At 50.0% G+C, this 19,576-nt stretch overlaps 2 protein-coding genes across 2 annotated transcripts; both read right to left on the bottom strand.

Annotated features, from left to right (window-relative positions):
* Nucleotides 1–6,923: 6,923 nt before the first annotated feature.
* Nucleotides 6,924–7,480, bottom strand: LOC119567643 (myosin-6-like). The gene is made up of 2 exons (XM_037914395.1): nucleotides 7,445–7,480; nucleotides 6,924–7,373 (listed from the first exon to the last, which is right to left on the bottom strand). Exons 1-2 carry the CDS (start codon nucleotides 7,478–7,480, stop codon nucleotides 6,924–6,926), a joined length of 486 nt encoding a protein of 161 aa, XP_037770323.1.
* Nucleotides 7,481–7,669: 189 nt separating this feature from the next.
* On the bottom strand, nucleotides 7,670–16,146 carry LOC119567642 (myosin-4-like). Its single transcript, XM_037914394.1, has 5 exons — nucleotides 16,034–16,146; nucleotides 14,452–14,575; nucleotides 12,604–12,740; nucleotides 11,959–12,214; nucleotides 7,670–7,690 (listed from the first exon to the last, which is right to left on the bottom strand). Exons 1-5 carry the CDS (start codon nucleotides 16,144–16,146, stop codon nucleotides 7,670–7,672), a joined length of 651 nt encoding a protein of 216 aa, XP_037770322.1.
* Between the last annotated feature and the right edge of the window lie 3,430 nt (nucleotides 16,147–19,576).

Genomic DNA, 19,576 nt, shown 5'->3' with positions numbered 1-19,576 from the left:
TCGAAGATAGCTGGGAGTGCTGGTAGCATAGGGCCTGAGGAGCGAGTCTACATAGCCAGACAGTCCACTTGATTCAAGTTCTGAAGGTTTTCTTTGCATAGTCAGTCTCTAATCGCTAGAGACTGAATTTAAAAAAAATGAGAGCTGAGACTCTGGAGGACAATTGAGATGCCTGTCCAGGTTCGCCCCCCCATCCCCCAACAGCCTTTTGTGCCCTTCTTGGGGGGGCACATGCCACACTTTGGGGAACAGTGGCCGAAATACATCAGAGATCCCTCTGTCAGGTACAGAGATGTATACTGTCCATCCCCCTACCAAATCAACCTTACTTAGACACACTCACAAAGACAACCTTAACTTTGCCCTCTGTCTGATGCCAGTGTCCCTGCAAGATTAACTTTTTATTTCCCATAGGTCTTCTCCCAGATAATAACTCTTCTACACAGGGCTGAATAAAGGAGGCCGGAACAGAGATCAGATGCATGCCCTTCCATTTATTTGTATCAGCTAATGTACATCTACCCTGACTGCAGACATCCATATTGCATGGGAAACCTCTGCAGTCGCACTCTGGGACCTCATTCCTCCAATTTCTGTAGATAAATAAATAAAGATACTTTAGAACTTACTGGGATAATGGAATTGCCACGGGGGCTAGAATCTCAACATGGTTTTAAGTGTGCAGTTAGGGGCAACAATCTGCAAAATGGCAGGCAAAGAAACAATGATTTCCAGGCTGCAGCTGGCAGGCCTGCAGCGTGAGAGGAGGGGTCTATAGACAGATCCTTGCTGAAGGCAATGCAGCTTGGGGATTTACAGCAGCTGACCGGCCCCATGTTTTGTGAGTGCTCTCTGTCCCCTTAGGTTGGCGGACATGGCACAGCAGACTGCCACAGTACGGATGAGCCAGTCCACCAGAAGCCCAGTGAGGTGCCAGAGGCAGCATTGTAGAGGCAGCAGGGAATGCAGTTTAGCTTGGTGCTGCCTGGGGACAAGTACATGGTGGCTCCCTCTAGTGGGAATGGCAGGACATGGGCCAGTGAAATGCCACACAGCTACTAGGGTAGGTGCCTGCAGAAGGACTCATTTATGTGGCTTTTGGGGCTCATGTCTTGCCTTCACCAAACGTGCTCCCCATGCTGGGGTGAGAAAGACAGTCCCTGATGGAGAACGGACAGAAGAGCCTCACTGTCCATAGAACCTCCAGCTCTCTCAGTGGCCAGTTTTTAGTCCCTTTAATATGGGCTCCATTGATTTTGTACGTTGCTAGTCTATTTATCTGAATGGCTGGTGGCGTTAAGTCAAATGTCTTACTGAAGTCCAGTATATTCCATGGGCACAGTTACCTCTACCAACCAGCCAACCTTGAGAGCATGACAAAGAGCATTAATTCATTTGACAGGATCTATTTGCCATCAAACCAGGTTGACTGGCATTAATTACTTCACACAGTCTACATACCACACAGACTATGCTGACAGCTTGTGCCACACACTCTCTAAGAACCTGTGGAACCACCTGATCAACATCCTTGACAACAAACAGGGAAAGATTAAGAATGAGCTCTCAAAACTGGATACTCTCATAAAAAACCAACCTTCCACACAAACTTCCTCATGGCTGGACTTTACAAAAACTAGACAAGCCATTTACAACACACACTTTGCTTCTCTACAAAAGAAAAAGGACACTGAACTCTCTAAACTACTACATGCCACAAGGGGCCACAACAGTGGTTCCCTTAACCCACCCAGCAATATTGTTAATCTATCCAACTATACTCTTAGCCCAGCAGAAGAATCTGTCCTATCTCGGGGCCTCTCCTTCTGCCCCTCCACCCCCACGAACATGATACAGTTCTGTGGTGACCTAGAATCCTATTTTCGACGTCTCCGACTCAAGGAATATTTCCAACACACCTCTGAACAACATACTAATCCACAGAGACCTTCCTACCAACACTACAAAAAGAAGGATTCTAGGTGGACTCCTCCTGAAGGTCGAAACAACAGACTGGACTTCTACAGAGAGTGCTTCCGCCGACGTGCACGGGCTGAAATTGTGGAAAAGCAGCATCGCTTGCCCCATAACCTCAGCTGTGCAGAACACAACGCCATCCACAGCCTCAGAAACAACTCTGACATCATAATCAAAAAGGCTGACAAAGGAGGTGCTGTCGTCATCATGAATAGGTCGGAATATGTACAAGAGGCTGCTCGGCAGCTCTCCAACGCCACTTTCTGAAAGCCATTACCCTCTGATCCCACTGAGGGTTACCAAAAGAAACTACGGCATTTGCTCAAGAAACTCCCTGAAAAAGCACAAGAACAAATCCACACAGACACGGCCCTGGAACCCCGACTTGGGATATTCCTTCTACTACTCAAGATCCATATACCTGGAAATCCTGGGCGCCCCATCATCTCAGGCATTGGCACCCTGATAGCAGGATTGTCTGGCTATGTAGACTCCCTCCTCAGGCCCTACGCTACCAGCACTCCCAGCTATCTTCCAGACACCACTGACTTCCTGAGGAAATTACAATCCATCAGTGATCTTCCTGATAACACCATCCTGGCCACTATGGATGTAGAAGCCCTCTACACCAACATTCCACACAAAGATGGACTACAAGCCATCAGGAACAGTATCCCCGATAATGTCACGGCAAACCTGGTGGCTGAACTTTGTGACTTTGTCCTCACCCATAACTCTTTCACATTTGGGGACAATGTATACCTTCAAATCAGCAGCACTGCTATGGGTACCTGCATGGCCCACAGTATGCCAACATTTTTATGGCTGACTTAGAACGACGCTTCCTCAGCTCTCGTCCCCTAATGCCCCTACTCTACTTCCGCTACACTGATGACATCTTCATCATCTGGACCCAAGGAAAAGAAGCTCTTGAGGAATTCCACCATGACTTCAACAACTTCCATCCCACCATCAACCTCAGCCTGAACCAGTCCACAGAAGAGATCCACTTCCTGGACACTATGGTACTAATAAGCAATGGTCACATAAACACCACCCTATACCAGAAACCTACTGACCGCTATGCCTACCTACATACCTCCAGCTTTCACCCAGATCGCACCACACGATCCATTGTCTACAGCCAAGCTCTACGATAAAACTGCATTTGCTCCAACCCCTCAGACAGAGACAAACACCTACAAGATCTCTGTCAAGCGTTCTTACAACTACAATACCCACCTGCCGAAGTGAAGAAACAGATTGACAGAGCCAGAAGAGTACCCAGAAGTCACCTACTACAGGACAGGCCCAACAAAGAAAATAACAGAACGCCACTAGCCATCACCTTCAGCCCCCAACTAAAACCTCTCCAACGCATCATCAAGGATCTACAACCTATCCTGAAGGACGACCCATCACTCTCACAGATCTTGGGAGACAGGTCAGTCCTTGCTTACAGACAGCCGCCCAGACTGAAGCAAATACTCACCAGCAACCACACACCACACAACAGAACCACTAACCCAGGAACCTATCCTTGCAACAAAGCCCGTTGCCAACTGTGTCCACATATCTATTCAGGGGACATCATCACAGGGCCTAATCACATCAGCCACACTATCAGAGGCTCGTTCACCTGCACATCTACCAATGTGATCTATGCCATCGTGTGCCAGCAATGCCCCTCTGCCATGTACATTGGCCAAACTGGACAGTCTCTACGTAAAAGAATAAATGGACAAAATCAGACGTCAAGAATTATAACATTCAAAAACCAGTTGGAGAACACTTCAATCTCTCTGGTCACTCGATCTCAGACCTAAAAGTGGCCATCCTTCAACAAAAAACCTTCAAAAACAGACTCCAACGAGAGACTGCTGATTTGGAATTAATTTGCAAACTGGAAAAAATTAACTTAGGCTTGAATAAAGACTGGGAGTGGATGGGTCATTACACAAAGTAAAACTATTTCCCCATGTTTATTCCCCCCCACTGGTCCTGAGACGTTCTTGTCAACTGCTGGGAATGGCCCACCTTGATTATCACTACAAAAGGTTTTCTCCACACACCCCCCTCGCTCTCCTGCTGGTAATAGTTCATCTTAAGTGATCACTCTCCTTACAGTGTGTATGGTAACACCCATTGTTTCATGTCCTGTGTGTATATAAATCTCCCCACTGTATTTTCCACTGACTGCATCCGATGAAGTGAGCTGTAGCTCACGAAAGCTTATGCTCAAATAAATTGGTTAGTCTCTAAGGTGCCACAAGTACTCCTTTTCTTATCACACAGTCAGATTCCAAGGCCAAAAGGGACCACTGTGACCTCCTGTATAGCGCAGGCCCTAGGACTTCCCCAAATTAATGCCTGCTTGAACTAGAGCAGAGCTATTAGAAAAATAGCCAATCTTGATTTTAAAATTGCCAGTGATGGAGAATCCACCAGAACCCTTCGTAAGTTGTTCCAATGGTTAATTTCCCTCATTGTGAAAAATGTTCACCTTATTTCCAATTGGAATTTGTCTAATTTCAGCTACCAGCTGTTGGATCACGTGAGACCTTTCTCTGCTAGACTGAAGAGGCCGTTAGACTGGGATCAAATCACCCCTAAACCTTCTCTTTGTTTTGCTAAGTCATTCTTCATTGATTGAATCCAGTATCAGCCTTTCCATGATCTTGCCTAAGATTGATGCCAGACTAACTGGCTGATAGTTATCCCAGGGTGCAATATGTCAGTATCAAACGATAAACTCCATTTTGTATTTTATCTTGAATACATGTGTGATGCAGTAGGGAGCGGGGTGGTGTGATGCAGCAGGGAGGGGGGGAGTGTTGACCTGGGAATATGGCAGGGGAGTTTCATTGGGGATGGGATACCTGAGAGCCTGTAACCTGAGCCAGGAGGGGGATGGGGAGGTAACACCTCTGCCTGGGAAACTGGACAAAGGCTGCAGGAGAGAACCTGCTGGAGGGTTTTTGGTATCAGTTTTGTGCTGAGTGGTGGAACGCGGGGAACCCCAAGGCTGGGGTCTAAGCTCCCTGCCCCCCAGAAGGACTTGACTGAGGGGTACCCACAAGCTCTGTTTTAGACTGTATTCCTATTGTCCAATAAACCTTCCATTTTACTGGCTGGCTGAGAGTCACGGTGAATCCCAGGAAGAGGGGTGCAGGGCCCGGACTCCCCCACACTCCATGACAACATGTACAATGATAATAATAAATGTGCCAGGGCAGCTGCTTGAATTGCACTCCAGACAGCAGCCCCGACCCCAGAGAGTGCTTGACACCTCGATGGAGGAGGTGCCACAAGTACTCCTTTTCTTTTTGCGAATACAGACTAACACGGCTGTTACTCTGAAACCTATCACTGGGAATGACTCTTCCCTACTTGCCCATTGCCCTGGAACAATGGTTTTCTCTGCAGGTGATGGAGGGGGCTGCAGTGTGCAGGGAAGCACATGGCAAGGAGCCAGAGACTCTATGGGCGGGGTGCTGGCGGCTCCTAGCAAGGGGTTACCCATCACACCACGTAGCAGGACGTGCAGGAGAGAGAGGGCTGGAGGGGCTCCGAAAAGGTGACAAACCTTGAGCTGGGAGAAGGGGTGAGCTGAGGATGGGGGGAAGGCATGTCTCAGGGCTTTCTTATTTTCAGAGATCTGTAACTCTGAAGTGCTTTAGGAATGAAGTCACTGTGGATAAGAAATTTCGAGCCCTGTGCTCACCTTGCTTCCGATGTCACGGCTCTTGGACCGCAGCTTGTTGTCCTGGGATTCAGCGATGTTCGCTCGTTCCTCAGCCTCCTCCAACTCATGCTGGGCCTTGCGTCGCCGCAACAGGTGGGTGTTGGCCTGCTCCTCCAGTAAAGCCAAAACGTGCCGTCAGCACCATGCCTGCCCAGTGTCCTCAGTACCCGGGCCCCGCCCAGCACCATCAGTGTCTGTGCCCTACCCAGCGCCGTCACCGCCTGCGCCCTGCCCAGCACTGTCAGCACCATGTCTCACGAAGCACCCTCGGCTAATGCCATGTGTACCCGCACTGTCCTGCCCAGCACCATCAGGGATGGTGTCCTTAGCCTCTGTTTGCCAGAAGCTGGGAATGGGCAACAGGGGATGGATCACTCGATGATTACCTGTTCTGTTCATTCCCTCTGGGGCACCTGGCATTGGCCACTCTCAGAAGACCAGATACTGGCCTAGATGGACCTTTGATCTGACCCAGTGTGGCCGTTCTTATGTTCTTAGCAGCGCCCGAACCCTGCCCAGAGCCCTCTGCCTACCCCATCTGCACTCACATTCTGCACCGTACAATCAGCACCCACACCTGGCCCAGCATGCTCAGAATCATGCCCCACCCAGCACCAGCAGCGCCCCGCCATGCCACACCCAGCCCCGTGCCAGCAGCAACCACCCCAGTGCCATGCCTGCTTGAACCTTACAGCCAAAGACAGCGATGGGCCCGTGGCTCTACGGCAGCCGGGGAGGGTTGGGGAGGGGAGGGAGCAGGGGGCGAGGTGCTGGCAGGGAGAGCTAAGGCTGTATTTGCCTCTTGCACTCAGGCTTTGCCACCGCACTGCAGCCGAACAGGATACGTATGTTCCAGTAGATGCCAGAAAAAAGCAAACGCCAAGCCCAGCCACTCCGGATGAGCAGCCCCCACTCAAGGGCCTGGACACATCCCCAGCAGAGACCTCCATGTCCTCATGCCCGCTTGAGATAGGATTCACATGAGCTCCCCCCAAGATCCATCTGCGCGGCTCTCAAGGGCCACCCCACCCCTCTGGGCATGCTGGAGCACCGTGTCCGAGATTAGGAGTCCCTAACACCAAGTGGGCCAGGGTTCACCCCAGAGGCGGAACAATTCAGCCCCTACCCACCCAAGCAGAGGCCTCTGTGAGGCCTGCCACCACCACCTTAGCATAGCCATGGTGGAGTGGCCATAGAAACCTCAAACCCGGTCCACCCCTTCCTCAAACCCTGCCTGGCCCTGATCCCCAAATCCCCAAACCTTGGCTTTGGAGACAGTCTCCACGTTACTAGCCAGGTCGTCAGTCTCCATCTTCAGTTCACTCTTCTCTTTCTCCAGCTTCTGCTTGACTCGTTGCAGGTTGTCGATTTGCTCCCCAAGCTCTGCTGTGCTGTCCGCGTGCTTCTTCCGGAGGGTGGTGGCTGTGGCTTCGTGCAGCAGAGTGGCCTCCTCAAGGTCTCGGCGCATTTTCTGGAATTCTGCCTCACGCTTCTTGTTCATCTCAATCTGAACCGCTGTGGCTCCACCAGCTTCTTCCAGACGCTCACTGATCTCCTCGAGTTCCCTGGAGAGATCAGCCCGCTGCTTCTCTGCTTTCGCTCGAGAGGCACGTTCAGCCTCTGTCTCCTCCTCCAGCTCCTCCATGCGGGCCTGTGAGGGTTAATTGGTGAAATCAAGAGTTCTGAAGTTTGGAATTAGTATTAGGGGACAGCAGCACTTACACTTTCATTGTTGTAGGCACAAAGGATGAAGTTCATCCTTTAGGCCTCACCAGAAATTACACTGGCCTGTGGCCTCGGACAAACAATACGCATTCTGGAGCAGTGGCGGATTGAAGGCCTGATATTTCAAAAAGCTACATATCGGAGCTCTATAGATTTCATAGAATTTAGGGCTTGAAGGGATCATTAGATCATCCAGTCTCATCTCACATGTAACACAGGCCACTAAACTTCACCCAGATACTCCTATATTGAGTACAATGACGTTAGTTAGACTAAAAGATTCCAGCAGTCAGTAGATTAAATTATTGTGTGCCACAGCCAAAGAATAGGAGAAACCAAGAAGCCACCAAGGCCTCAGGCCCCTGCAATGGCAGGAAGTTATATAATTAAAAAGCCAGCATTGCACCTTTGTAATGGGTTAAGAGATTTGACTCTATCTCTTGTAAATCTTGAGACATTTGTTGGATGCCAGACCCACAAGCAAAATGGCTGCCCTTCTATGGTCCAGGGTGTGGACAGGGCATAGGGAGGAGCAGGAGAGACCAGTGACCGGGGGGTGGGGAGAGTGAGGAAGGGTGCAGGGGGATGGAAGGGACAGAGGGAGGCTGAAGAGGTTGCAGGGGGCAGCTGAGGGGGATGCATGGGGTGTGTGTGGGGGGAGGAGCAGGCTGAGGAGGGTGCAGGGGGAGGAGGGAGGCTTAGGGGCTGATAGGGGTTACAGGGGGATGTGGGGGCAGGAAGAGGCAGCAAGGGGTGAAGGGGGATGTGGGGAGTGCAGGGGTGTGTGGGGGGCAGGAGGATGAAGGGAGACATGGGGTGGAGGGGGCAGAGTGTGGCTGATAGGGAATGTGGGGCAGAGAGAGGCTGAGGGGTTTGCAGGGGGCATGGGGGCAGAGATTAGCTGTGAGAGGTGCAGGGGTGTGTGTAGGCTGCGGAGGGGGGGGTCTGCGAGGGGATGTGGGGGGCTGAACTGTGTGCAGGGTATGTTGGACCAGAGGGAGGCTGAGGGGGGCAGGGGTGCTGGAACGATTTGTACAGTGGGGGTGCTGAGAGCCATTGAACCAAACTGTAAACCCTGTATATAATGGAAACCACCCCTCACACCGCCAATTCCAGCATCTATGGAGGGGGTGCAGGCGTGTGTGGGGGCCGAGGGGAGGCTGCGGGGCCAGGAGGGAGGCTGAGGGGGAACAGGTGTGTCTGGGGGCCAGGAGGGAGGCTGCAGGGGTGCTGGGGCCAGTGATTAGGTAAGAGCTGGACGAGTTAGCCTGCCAGTTCCCCCAGGCGGGGGCCGTGGAGGGGAAGGGAAAGTCTGTGTCACGGGGTTGCCACTTCCTACGCGGAGGGATGTAGTTCAGCCACCTCGGCGACAGGGAGCAGCTCAGTTGCTGCAGCTGCTGTGGTACAGACATGCCCGAGCAAGAAGCCATCTCAGGGCAGCCTAGGGCCAGCAGCTGTGATTGTCTCTCAACTGCAGCCCCAGCCCCATGAACAGTGGATTTTCTGCTCAGGGGACCAGCACATGGGAAAAGGAGCGAGGCTGTTTTCGAGGAGTTGCCTCCTTGTGCAGGGGGAGCCAACTGTCGCCTCATCGAGGCAGGACTTGCAGCAGAAAGAGAAGGCAGGAGCGGCGTTTCCCAGCCTGACGTGCCTAGTACCCTTGGATGCAGCAGGGTGAGACCAGACCGTGCGGTGGGACGGGTCAGGAGTGGGGCCGAGTTTCAGGACTTTCAGGACTTTCAAAGCTCACTACCTCTCCCGTGCTTCAAGAGTCAAGTGACTGCCATGTTGTCCCTGAAGGGCTTAAACTAGAAGACCAGAGTGACCATGGCCAAGGTGCGACTCTGAGGGAGTGTGTGTAAGGGTGCGTCTACACTGCGACGCGTAGCGTACATACCCGTGCCGTCCCTTGAGCATGGGTATAACAGCAGTGTAGACGATGAGCCACGGCTTGGGCAAGTACAGACATGCCTGAAGCCACCGGCTCTGTACATGGCCGACAGGCTCTGTACTCACCCACGCCAGGCCTCCCCATCTGCACTGCTATTTGGAGCTGTGTGGTGTCCTGCTGCCTCCCTGCTGCAGGGAGAGACTTTTCCGGGGGAAAGGCTCCGGCAGGGGGAAGGCAGCAGGGAAAGGCTCTGGGAGGGGAGAGGCACAGGAGGGGAAAGGCTCTGGGAGAGGGGAGGAAGCCAGAAAAGGCTCTGGGAGCGGGGAGGCAGAGCAGGGAGAAGGTTCTGGGAGGGGGAAGGCAACAGGAAAAGGCTCTGGGAGGGGGGAGGCAAAAAAGGGGGAAGGCTCCGGGAGGGGGGATGCAGCAGGGAAAGGCTCCGAGATGGGGAAGGCAGCGGGGCCTTTCCCTGGTAGAGCCTTTCCTCGCTGCAGTGAAAGGCGGGGAGCTGCTGAAGCCTTTCCCCACTGTCTCACCCTGCCAGAGCCTTTCACTGACATGTGTAGCTACACACCGCAGCGCGGTCACGGTCTGCTTTTCACTGCAGCAAGTAGCTACATGCACCCTACACGCAGCTCACTGTGGTGTGTAGTGTAGACATAGCACACATGGCTGGGAGGCTCTGGAGGTCTGAGAGGCCGGTTTCAGGACCTGGGGCAGCTTGACTGCGCAGTCCCATGGCCCAAGGAGGTGCTCAGTGAAGATTTCTGAGTCTGGGCATGTGCACAGGAGGCCAGGGCTCACAATGTTAACAAATAATTGCTCTGGAAATAACTACAAAGACTCTGCTTTACTGGCTCTTCACTCTACTAAAGGTACTGATCTGCGAGTGACAGCTGAAAAGCTTTTCCCAATACCTGGTTCTTTTCTCCTTGCTACAGACTTCAGCTTTACTGGCTGCAGGCTTGTCTGGTAAGGCTGTGAACTGAGACCCTCTGAAGTATTTAGTACCTTTCTGCAAGGCTCTGGTGACACCTCATCTGGAATACGATGTGCAATTCTGGTCTTTTATGTGTAAGAAAGATTAATTCAAACTGGAACTGGTGCCGAGAAGGGCTACTAGGATGATCTGAGGCATGGAAAACCTACCTTAGGAGAGGAGACTTAAGGAGCTTTGCTTGTTTAGCCTAACAAGACAAAGCCCGAGGGGAGATATGGTTGCTCTCTATAAATCCACCACAGGGATAAACGCCAGAGAGGGAGAGGAGTTATGTAAGTCAAGGGTCAATGCTGAAATGGATATGAACTGGCCGTCAACAAGTTTAGGCTTGAAATTAGATGAAGGTTTCTGACCATCAGAGGAGGGAAGTTCTAGGACAGCCTGCCAAGGGCAGTAATGGGGGCAAAGAACCTAATTGGTTTCAAGACTGAGCTTGATAAATTTCTGGAGGGGATGATGTGATGAGACTGCCTACAATGGCATATGGCAAATATCTCCCATGGCTGGAGATGGGACACTATCTCTAGGTTACTGAGTTACTACGGTGACTCTGAGTTACTACCGTGAATTCTTTCAAAGATGTCTGGCTGGTGTGTATTGCTGACACACCCTAACTGAACGCCATATTTGTGGTCGGGAAGGAATTTTTCTGCAGGTCAGATTGGCAGAGATCCTGTGGGGTTTTCACTTTCTCTGCAGCATGGGGCATGGGTCACTTGCTGATCTGAACTAGAGCAAATGGTGGATTCTCTATAACTTGAAGTCTTTAAATCATGATTTGAGAACTTCAGTAACTCAGCCAGGGGTTAGGGGTCTATTACAGGAGTGGGTGGGTGAGGTTCGGTGGCCTGCAATGTGCAGTAGGTCAGACTAGATGATCACGATGGTCCCTTCTGGCCTTAAAGTCTGAGTCTAAGAGTCTATAACAGTGACTAGACTCTGCCCAGACCTAACAGGCTTGGAAGCACATGGGACCCAGTGATTGGGTACATTCGCGACAGACGGGTGACTGTACAGAGGGGGACTGGTCCACGTTGTGACTGTTCTCAAGTCCACGTTCACAACCTTCTCCCTGGCTCATGAAGATTCAATCTCTGCTGTAGAGTCCCTCCCTGCCAGCTGATGAGGATCAGTCTCTGCCCCATCCCTTCTCTAACAAGGTATCCCCTCCACACCTGCTGTAGGTTCTGCCCCAGCAGATGTGGGAGCAACTTGTGCTCTATCTCACATTTCACAGACCCCAGTGGGGAGTATGCTGTGTCTATGTGCCATGGCTGCAGGGGGGCTGGAACAATTTGTATAGTGGGGGTGCTGTGAGCCATTGAACCAAACTGTAAACCCTGTATAAGATGGAAGCCACTTCAAGCCCGGGGGTGTGGCAGCACCCTCTGCACCCCTAGTTCCAGCACCTATGCATGGCTGATGCCTCCAGGGGTTATTTGCTGCTGGGTGGGAGCATTTTATGCCCATTTTGTATTCACTTTGCTGAGGTGTAAGTGACAAGAGCAGGGGCAGAGCAGTGGGGAGTCTGGCCGCTAGTCTATGAGTGTTGTGGAGTAGGGAGGGAAGCAGGCAGGAAAGGGGCAGTTCACTGCATTTGAAGGAGTGGAAGTTACTCACAGTCTGCACTTGGAGCTGCAGGTCGTTTTTCTCTTGCAGCAGGGTCACCATTTTCTCCTCCAGTTCTTTCCTCTTTGCCTCAGACTTAGGAAGATCCTCCTTCGTTTTCTCAAACTCTTCCTTCATGTTGGCCATCTCCTTCTCAGCTTCAGCACTCTTCAGCAAGGGCTTGATCTTGAAGTACAGCTTCATCCAGGGCCAGTGCTTGACATTCATGAATGAGCGAATCTTGCATTGCAGAGTGTAGATGGATTCCCTGAAAATCCATTAAACTACAGCTTAAAGAATGCAGAGTATGGAGCCAATGGGACTTGGGTTAGGAATGAATTCCAGGTATTAGAATGACAGTTTCTAAGTACCATCTAAACAGCTTTTGCGGGAGATTTGTGTTGAAACCACTACATTACTGGGTGTAAACAAGATACTTCTAGTCCCCGTGGAGCTGCAATGATGGGCACTCTCTGAACAGAACACAAAGAAATGCTCTGAAACAGAAAAAACACTTCTGGACTGTAACTTGTGGGGCCTTTAGAATGTGGTTTCCCCAAATCTCAATGCTGCTCAGGTTAATGCTACTGAGAAGAACTGGCTGCAGGACTCCGCCTGCCCAGGGAATACAGGTTTAGAGAGGCAGTTGCCTGTTACCTTCTCTCACACATCTTCTTGAATTCTACACACATAAGGTACCCTCTGCACACAGCCTGCGTATGGGTGATGAGGCTCACAAGCTTCTCATCTCGCATCTCCTCCAGCAGTCCCAGGAGACCACCGTTGAAGAATACCTACAGCGTCATGGAGAGATACAGTATTAGTCTGGGGTCAAAGCGGGTATGCAGCCAACGGAGAAGACACAGGACATAGCAGCAAAGAAAGGATTCCCATGGTGTGAAGATTTGAAAAGCTGGAGGAATGCTGGACCCCCTTTACAGCCCTGAGTGCGCACTGACACCGGCACATGTCAATCAGTATGAGCCTGCTCCCCATGTCACTCTAGCTCTGCTGTCATGCTCTCAGAACAGCATGAGTCACTCAGGGCCCTCCGTGATCTCATGACAAACTCAAATTATTAAAGCAAAGCCCTATGATAATGCCACATCTGGCTAGGGAGCTCAAGCTGACAGCCACTAATGAGCCATCAGGGTAGGGCTCTCGCGTCCCCCGACAGCAAGGTGACTAGGAGCCGGCCAAGTAGTTTTCTCCGGCTCTGTTCAAAGCCAGCAATGACCATGGTAAGCAAAGGGGGAGAGGGGTGCTATTACTACAGCAATGCTCATGAATTCATAAGAGCCCTTTCTGTTCTATTGCTCACCCACACGCTACCCTTCTGCAGCCCAGCACGACAGCTGAGCAGTCACACAAAAACCTGGACTGCACATTGCCAGGGAAACATACAGCGCATCTTCCATAAGTGCTGTTAGCTGTAGTTGTGACTGCTCCCTGTGCCCCTCACCTGTCCTCCCCCCAGTGCAGATGCTGTCTGCATCCCACGAAGCTGCTGATGAGAGTGTGTGGGGCTGGAATATTCCATTTTCCAGGGTTTATTTTCAATCTTTGGAGCATATCAAAGCAATTACCATGGACCATGGGAGGCTCTTCCAAAAATCAAAGTGCCCTGTGGCCAAAGGCTCCTGCTCCTGCCGCCTATGAGCTCTTGCAGGGAAAGCAAAGCAGGTTTTCTGCAAATTACCTAGCAGTCCAGTGGCACCTTAAAGACTAACAGATTTATTTCGGCATAAGTTTTGTGGGTAAAAAGCTCATTTCTTCAGATGCAGGGAGTGAAAATGACAGATGCAGCATAAATGTATATTGGCACATGAAGAGAAAGGAGTTACCTTACAAGTGGAGAACCAGTGTTGGAGGCCAATTTAATCAGGGTGGATGTAGTCCACTCCCAATAATTAAGCTACCCCTCTGAAATTGACTAGGGTTTCTCTCGCCCATTAAAAGGCATTGTTCCTCATGAGTCTGCGACATCCAAGCCATGGAGCCTGCGTGTCAGGTGTGTCGCTGCTTTCCTGCGCACCAGCTCAGACACAGTGAAGGAGAGAGGAAGCCGTGAAGGGAGAAACAAGTCTGCCCAGAAAGGCATGTTTGGGCTCAATGCAGGCACCGGGCACCACATCTAACATGGGCACAACCAGCATGGCTCTGTTGTGGCAATATGGCATTGCTGTTAGCAGCAGAGTTCGGAGACCAGCTGCACACGCAGCCCTCCAGGTGGCTGCTTTCTGCTTTTGCTCTCACCCCTACTGGATTTTGTTTCCTCTTTTGATGGTGAACTTGAGTTTCCTTTTCTATGAACGTTTGTAGAACTGGACTTCCTACCTTAACGTTTATAAGAAATGAATACAAGAGGGGTGTGAAAATAGCAAATCAAATCCCAGGCTCCAGTTCGGTGCAGCATTCATGAATTTTCCCCACTGTTTATTGTCATGTGTCACGCTGCCCCTCCCCAGGTGGAGGTACCTGCTCACCTCTACATATGAGCATTACCTTACAGTGGCCAAATCTGTACTGACTGTGATCGACATCAATGGAGGAGAGAAGCTTTTCTGAAGCATTCTTATTGTCAGTGAACCGGTCTTCGGGGATGGCTGAGGCATTCAGGATTTGGTATCTGTGGGGAAAGAAGCAGCAGGTTTTAGACAGGGTCAGGAGGACACAAATAATAAGCAGGACATTGCAGAGCGACAGGAAGGTGCGCTGCTTGGAGGTCATTGAATACGCTGTCTAACATCAAGAGGGCTTTGATTATGCAAACTGTGGGTGAACTGAACATTATGACAGGGACCACATATAACTCACTCATTCTCCACTGGAATTTGCTGGCTGTGTTATTATGTGGGTCATTAGCACCAGCAGTTAGGAGGGACACAGTGAGAACTGTCCAGTCCTTTCTTTTTCACCCTGTTACATACCCTGTCCCCTGTCGGGGACACTCGATGACTTTAAAAGGGAAGTAAATGTAAAAGCACTAAAGGAAAATACTTCTTTCCAGAATGAATAAATAGCTTGCGGAACTCTCGCCCACAAAGTGATCCAGGGAAATACTGTGGCTTGGATAAAAAATGGCCTGTATAATTGTTTGACTGCTGTTAATAGTCTGTGCATTCTGCAAGATAACAGCTGGATTGGGGTAGTCCTGTCTCATGCCTAAGGGCAGGTTGTTCCTCTGCAGGGATTTTGAGGGATTTCCCCCACATACAGCATTACTCCATTATCTATGGAATCTTTGCATACTTGGATTGACTTGCCTATTTTAATTGCTAACAAAACCAAAGAAAGTGCTTGCCCTGAAGTGCAGTTTTGGTGTTCCACTAGATCCCAACTGCATTTAAGTAGCCAATTGGCTACTGGAACAAAGTTTTCTCTGCAGTTGGCATGGAAACTGTGACTTGCTGGATTACACATCAGGGGCAGAGGACAGGGCATTTTCAGAGGCAGAGCCCTTGGCACTAGAATTCACTTGTACCACAGGGCCCAAGTCTGCTGGCTGTCAGCGCATGCAGCAAGAATCATCTCTTTGCAGAAGCTTTGGCTGCAGGGGTGGGCTTGGCTGAGTTTCTTATGCTGGGTTATGGGTTTGATGCTGGCCAGCTGTTATTGTGCTATGTAATGCGTGTGTATTTTTGCATACACACTCAGAGATGTTTGATAAGAGCTATTTATACATCAAATTAATGTATAAATTAAGCCTATTTTTCACCTTCCTTTGAAGCATCAGTAACTGGCCATTTCTGCTTAGATGGACCAATAATCTGATCTAGTCTGACAGGAGATGGGATACCAGACGAGGAAGAGTCTGAAGCGGTGTGACAGATCCTATTTACCTCTCATCCCAAATGGGAGCGGTCTCTAGACACAGCAGTAATAGAAATAATCTAAGGCTAAAACCAAATAAGGATAAAAACTTGTCTGTTTCGTTCACCCGTTACATCCTGTCTGACATGTACATTGTCAACTCCCTGGGGCAGGGACTGTCAGCTGTGTTGGGCCCTACCCCAATGGGCCCTGATCCTCGATTGGGTTATAGGCACTGCCATACTGTCACTCATAGTAATAATTAAAGACACACCTTTGTTTAAAGGCAGCGTATAGGATTCTGCTTGGGAACCCCTTCCTACAAATCCGGATGCCTTCCAGCACACCGTTACACCGCAGCTGGTGCATCACCAGGTGACGGTCCATTATACCTTAAACGAGATAAAACAGCAATGACTGTCAACACTTGCACACAGGCGCTTCTCATTCCAAAGGATCCCAAACTGATCAGCACTCAGAAATCTCTCCTTCTACTGAAATGCAGCCACCTCAAGGGCAAAAGACAGCAGCTGTCTAACAATGAGACTGCGCAATGCCTAGGACAGGAAGCAAAGATGAAGGGAGGATCACACTGAAGCTGCAGAGGAAAGTTTGAGTAGCAACTGCTCAAGATGGGAATTGTACAGGACACTAGGGCTGGCACAACCCTCCCTTGCAAAGAGTGGCTGGGAATCTCCATTGGCTGCAAATTAATGGGGACGGAGCTCATCTCAAAGATAGCAGAACCAGGCCTAGCCTAGAAACTGCCCTAAGAGGCCAGCTGAGATCTCCCTACCTACCATTGGGGTATCCCCATTTGGTGTGCAGAGCTGGCTCAGTGCCTTAACATACAGGGTGTGTCAGGAATAAGGGTTGTGTGGGGAAGGGGGCATGACTGGGGTACACTGTGCCTTGGGAATCCTCCACAGAGTGGAAGGGCCTGTGGGGGCCATGGCAGCCAGTGTGAATGTGTAAGATTTGGGCACTAGTGGAGTGTGGCAATATGTGATCTCTGGTCAGTTTATTAGCATGTGTGTAGGTTCTTTTATTGTTTTTAATATATTTTCTCTGTAATGCTTTTATCTCAAGAATAAATGTGCTTTCTTAGACAGAGCTGGGTGGTAACTTAACTGTGGCAATTACCCTGTTCGTAGCCTTCAAAGAGAAAGCAAAGCGGAGCAGGCTGGCTTAGGCAGTCTGACTTTGTTGGGGAGGTCACAGTATAGAGAGGGAGCTAAGCAGCCTGGAAATACCCGGTCAGTAGGGTCTGCCCAGAAGATGTGAAGGCTGGAGATCTGAAAGCCTAGAGTGGATCCCTTGCTGGACCACAGAGGGGGAATACAGTTGCCATTGCCCTATACGGTGACATACTCAACCCACTTCCCTATCCCACACATACGCATCCTGCTCACTCCTGGCCAGATACCCCTCCCTATATACACACCCCTTCTGGTACACTGCTCCAGCCCTTGGCACCTCATAGAATATAAGGGTTGGAAGGGACCTCAGGAGGTCATCTAGTCCAACCCCCTGCTCAAAGCAGGACCAATCCCCAACTAAATCATCCCAGCCAGGGCTTTGTCAAGCCTGACCTTAAAAATATCTAAGGAAGGAGATTCCACCACCTCCCTAGGTAACGCATTCCAGTGCTTCACCACCCTCCTAGTGAAAAAGTTTTTCCTAATATCCAACCTAAACCTCCCCCACTGCAACTTGAAACCATTACTCCTTGTTCTGTCATCAGCTACCACTGAGAACAGTCTAGAGCCATCCTCTTTGGAACCCCCTTTCAGGTAGTTGAAAGTAGCTATCAAATCCCCCCTCATTCTTCTCTTCCGCAGACTAAACAATCCCAGTTCCCTCAGCCTCTCCTCATAAGTCATGCGCTCCAGTCCCCTAATCATTTTTGTTGCCCTCCGCTGGACTCTTTCCAATTTTTCCACATCCTTCTTGTAGTGTGGGGCCCAAAACTGGACCCAGTACTCCAGATGAGGCCTCACCAATGTCGAATAGAGGGGAACGATCACGTCCCTCGATCTGCTGCCAATGCCCCTACATATACATCCCAAAATGCCATTGGCCTTCTTGGCAACAAGGGCACACTCTTGACTCATATCCAGCTTCTCGTCCACTGTAACCCCTAGGTCCTTTTCTGCAGAACTGCTGCCGAGCCATTCTGTTCCTAGTCTGTAGCGGTGCATGGGATTCTTCTGTCCTAAGTGCAGGATTCTGCACTTGTCCTTGTTGAACCCCATCAGATTTCTTTTGGCCCAATCCTCTAATTTGTCTAGGGCCCTCTGTATCCTATCCCTACCCTCCAGCATATCTATCTCTCCTCCCAGGTTAGTGTCATCTGCAAACTTGCTGAGGGTGCAATCCACACCATCCTCCAGATCATTTATGAAGATATTGAACAAAACCGGCCCGAAGACCGACCCTTGGGGCACTCCACTTGATACCGGCTGCCAACTAGACATGGAGCCATTGATCACTACCTGTTGAGCCCGACAATCTAGCCAGCTTTCTATGCACCTTATAGTCCATTCATCCAGCCCATATTTCTTTAACTTGCTGGCAAGAATACTGTGGGAGACCGTGTCAAAAGCTTTGCTAAAGTCAAGGAACAACACGTCCACCACTTTCCCCTCATCCACAGAGCCAGTTATCTCGTCATAGAAGGCAATTAGATTAGTCAGGCATGACTTGCCCTTGGTGAATCCATGCTGACTGTTCCTGATCACTTTCCTCTCGTCTAAGTGCTTCAGAATTGATTCCTTGAGGACATGCTCCATGATTTTTCCAGGGACTGAGGTGAGGCTGACTGGCCGTAGTTCCCAGGATCCTCCTTTTTCTCTTTTTTAAAGATGGAAGGAAAGGGATAATCCTGTCCCTAAGGCTCAATCGGAGACCAACTGCAGCATTCAGCCACATTTCCCTCCTTTTGATTCCATTCCACAGCCACTCACACAGGTTCTGCAGATGTGACTGTTCCCAGGGAGCTAATTTGTGGCCTAGAGATGAGCTTCATTTAAATCAAGAAACCAAATGTGTTGCATGCCTAAATGGAATTTGTTTCAGGTGAAAGCCAAAGCCCATTAAAAGATGAAACTCACTGACCAGGGAACAGAAACACCATGTGACTTCCATAACCAGAGTTTTCAAGTAATCCCAGATTGGAATGTGTTTGAGCAAGCGACCCGCCAAACAGTTCTAAATGGTAGGAATGGTAAAAATTTGGAGGGAGCTGTAAAAGAATGTTAAGCTGTATTGTAATGTTCAGCCACTGGGTGGAGCCTGTATAACATACTTAATTTCATTGTTTGCTGCATTGTTGTAGCCATGTTGGGCCCAGGACATTAGAGAAACAAAGTGTGTGAGGTCCTATCTTTTGTTGGACCAACCTCTGCTAGTGAAAGAGAATAGCTTTCAAGCTACCACAGAGCTCTGCTTCAGGACCGTGTAAGCTCAAAAGCTTGTTTCTTTCACCAACAGAAGTCGGTCCATGTCATAAATATAAAGGGAAGGGTAAACACCTTTAAATCCCTCCTGGCCAGAGGAAAAACCCTTTCACCTCTAAAGGGTTAAGAAGCTAAGACAACCTTGCTGGCACCTGACCAAAATGACCAATGAGGAGACAAGATACTTTCAAAGCTGGGGGCGGGGGGGGGGAAACAAAGGGCTCTCTCTGTCTGTTTGCTGCTTTTGCCGGGACCAGAGCAGGAATGCAGGTCAGAACTCCTGTAAAAAGTCAGTAAGCAATCTAGTTAGATATATGTTAGATTCTGTTTTGTTTAAATGGCTGATAAAATAAGTTGTG

The sequence above is a fragment of the Chelonia mydas genome, chromosome 14 (genome assembly GCF_015237465.2).
Source record: "Chelonia mydas isolate rCheMyd1 chromosome 14, rCheMyd1.pri.v2, whole genome shotgun sequence".
NCBI classification, from domain to species: Eukaryota; Metazoa; Chordata; order Testudines; family Cheloniidae; genus Chelonia; species Chelonia mydas.
This window is presented reverse-complemented; position numbering and strand designations above follow the sequence as displayed.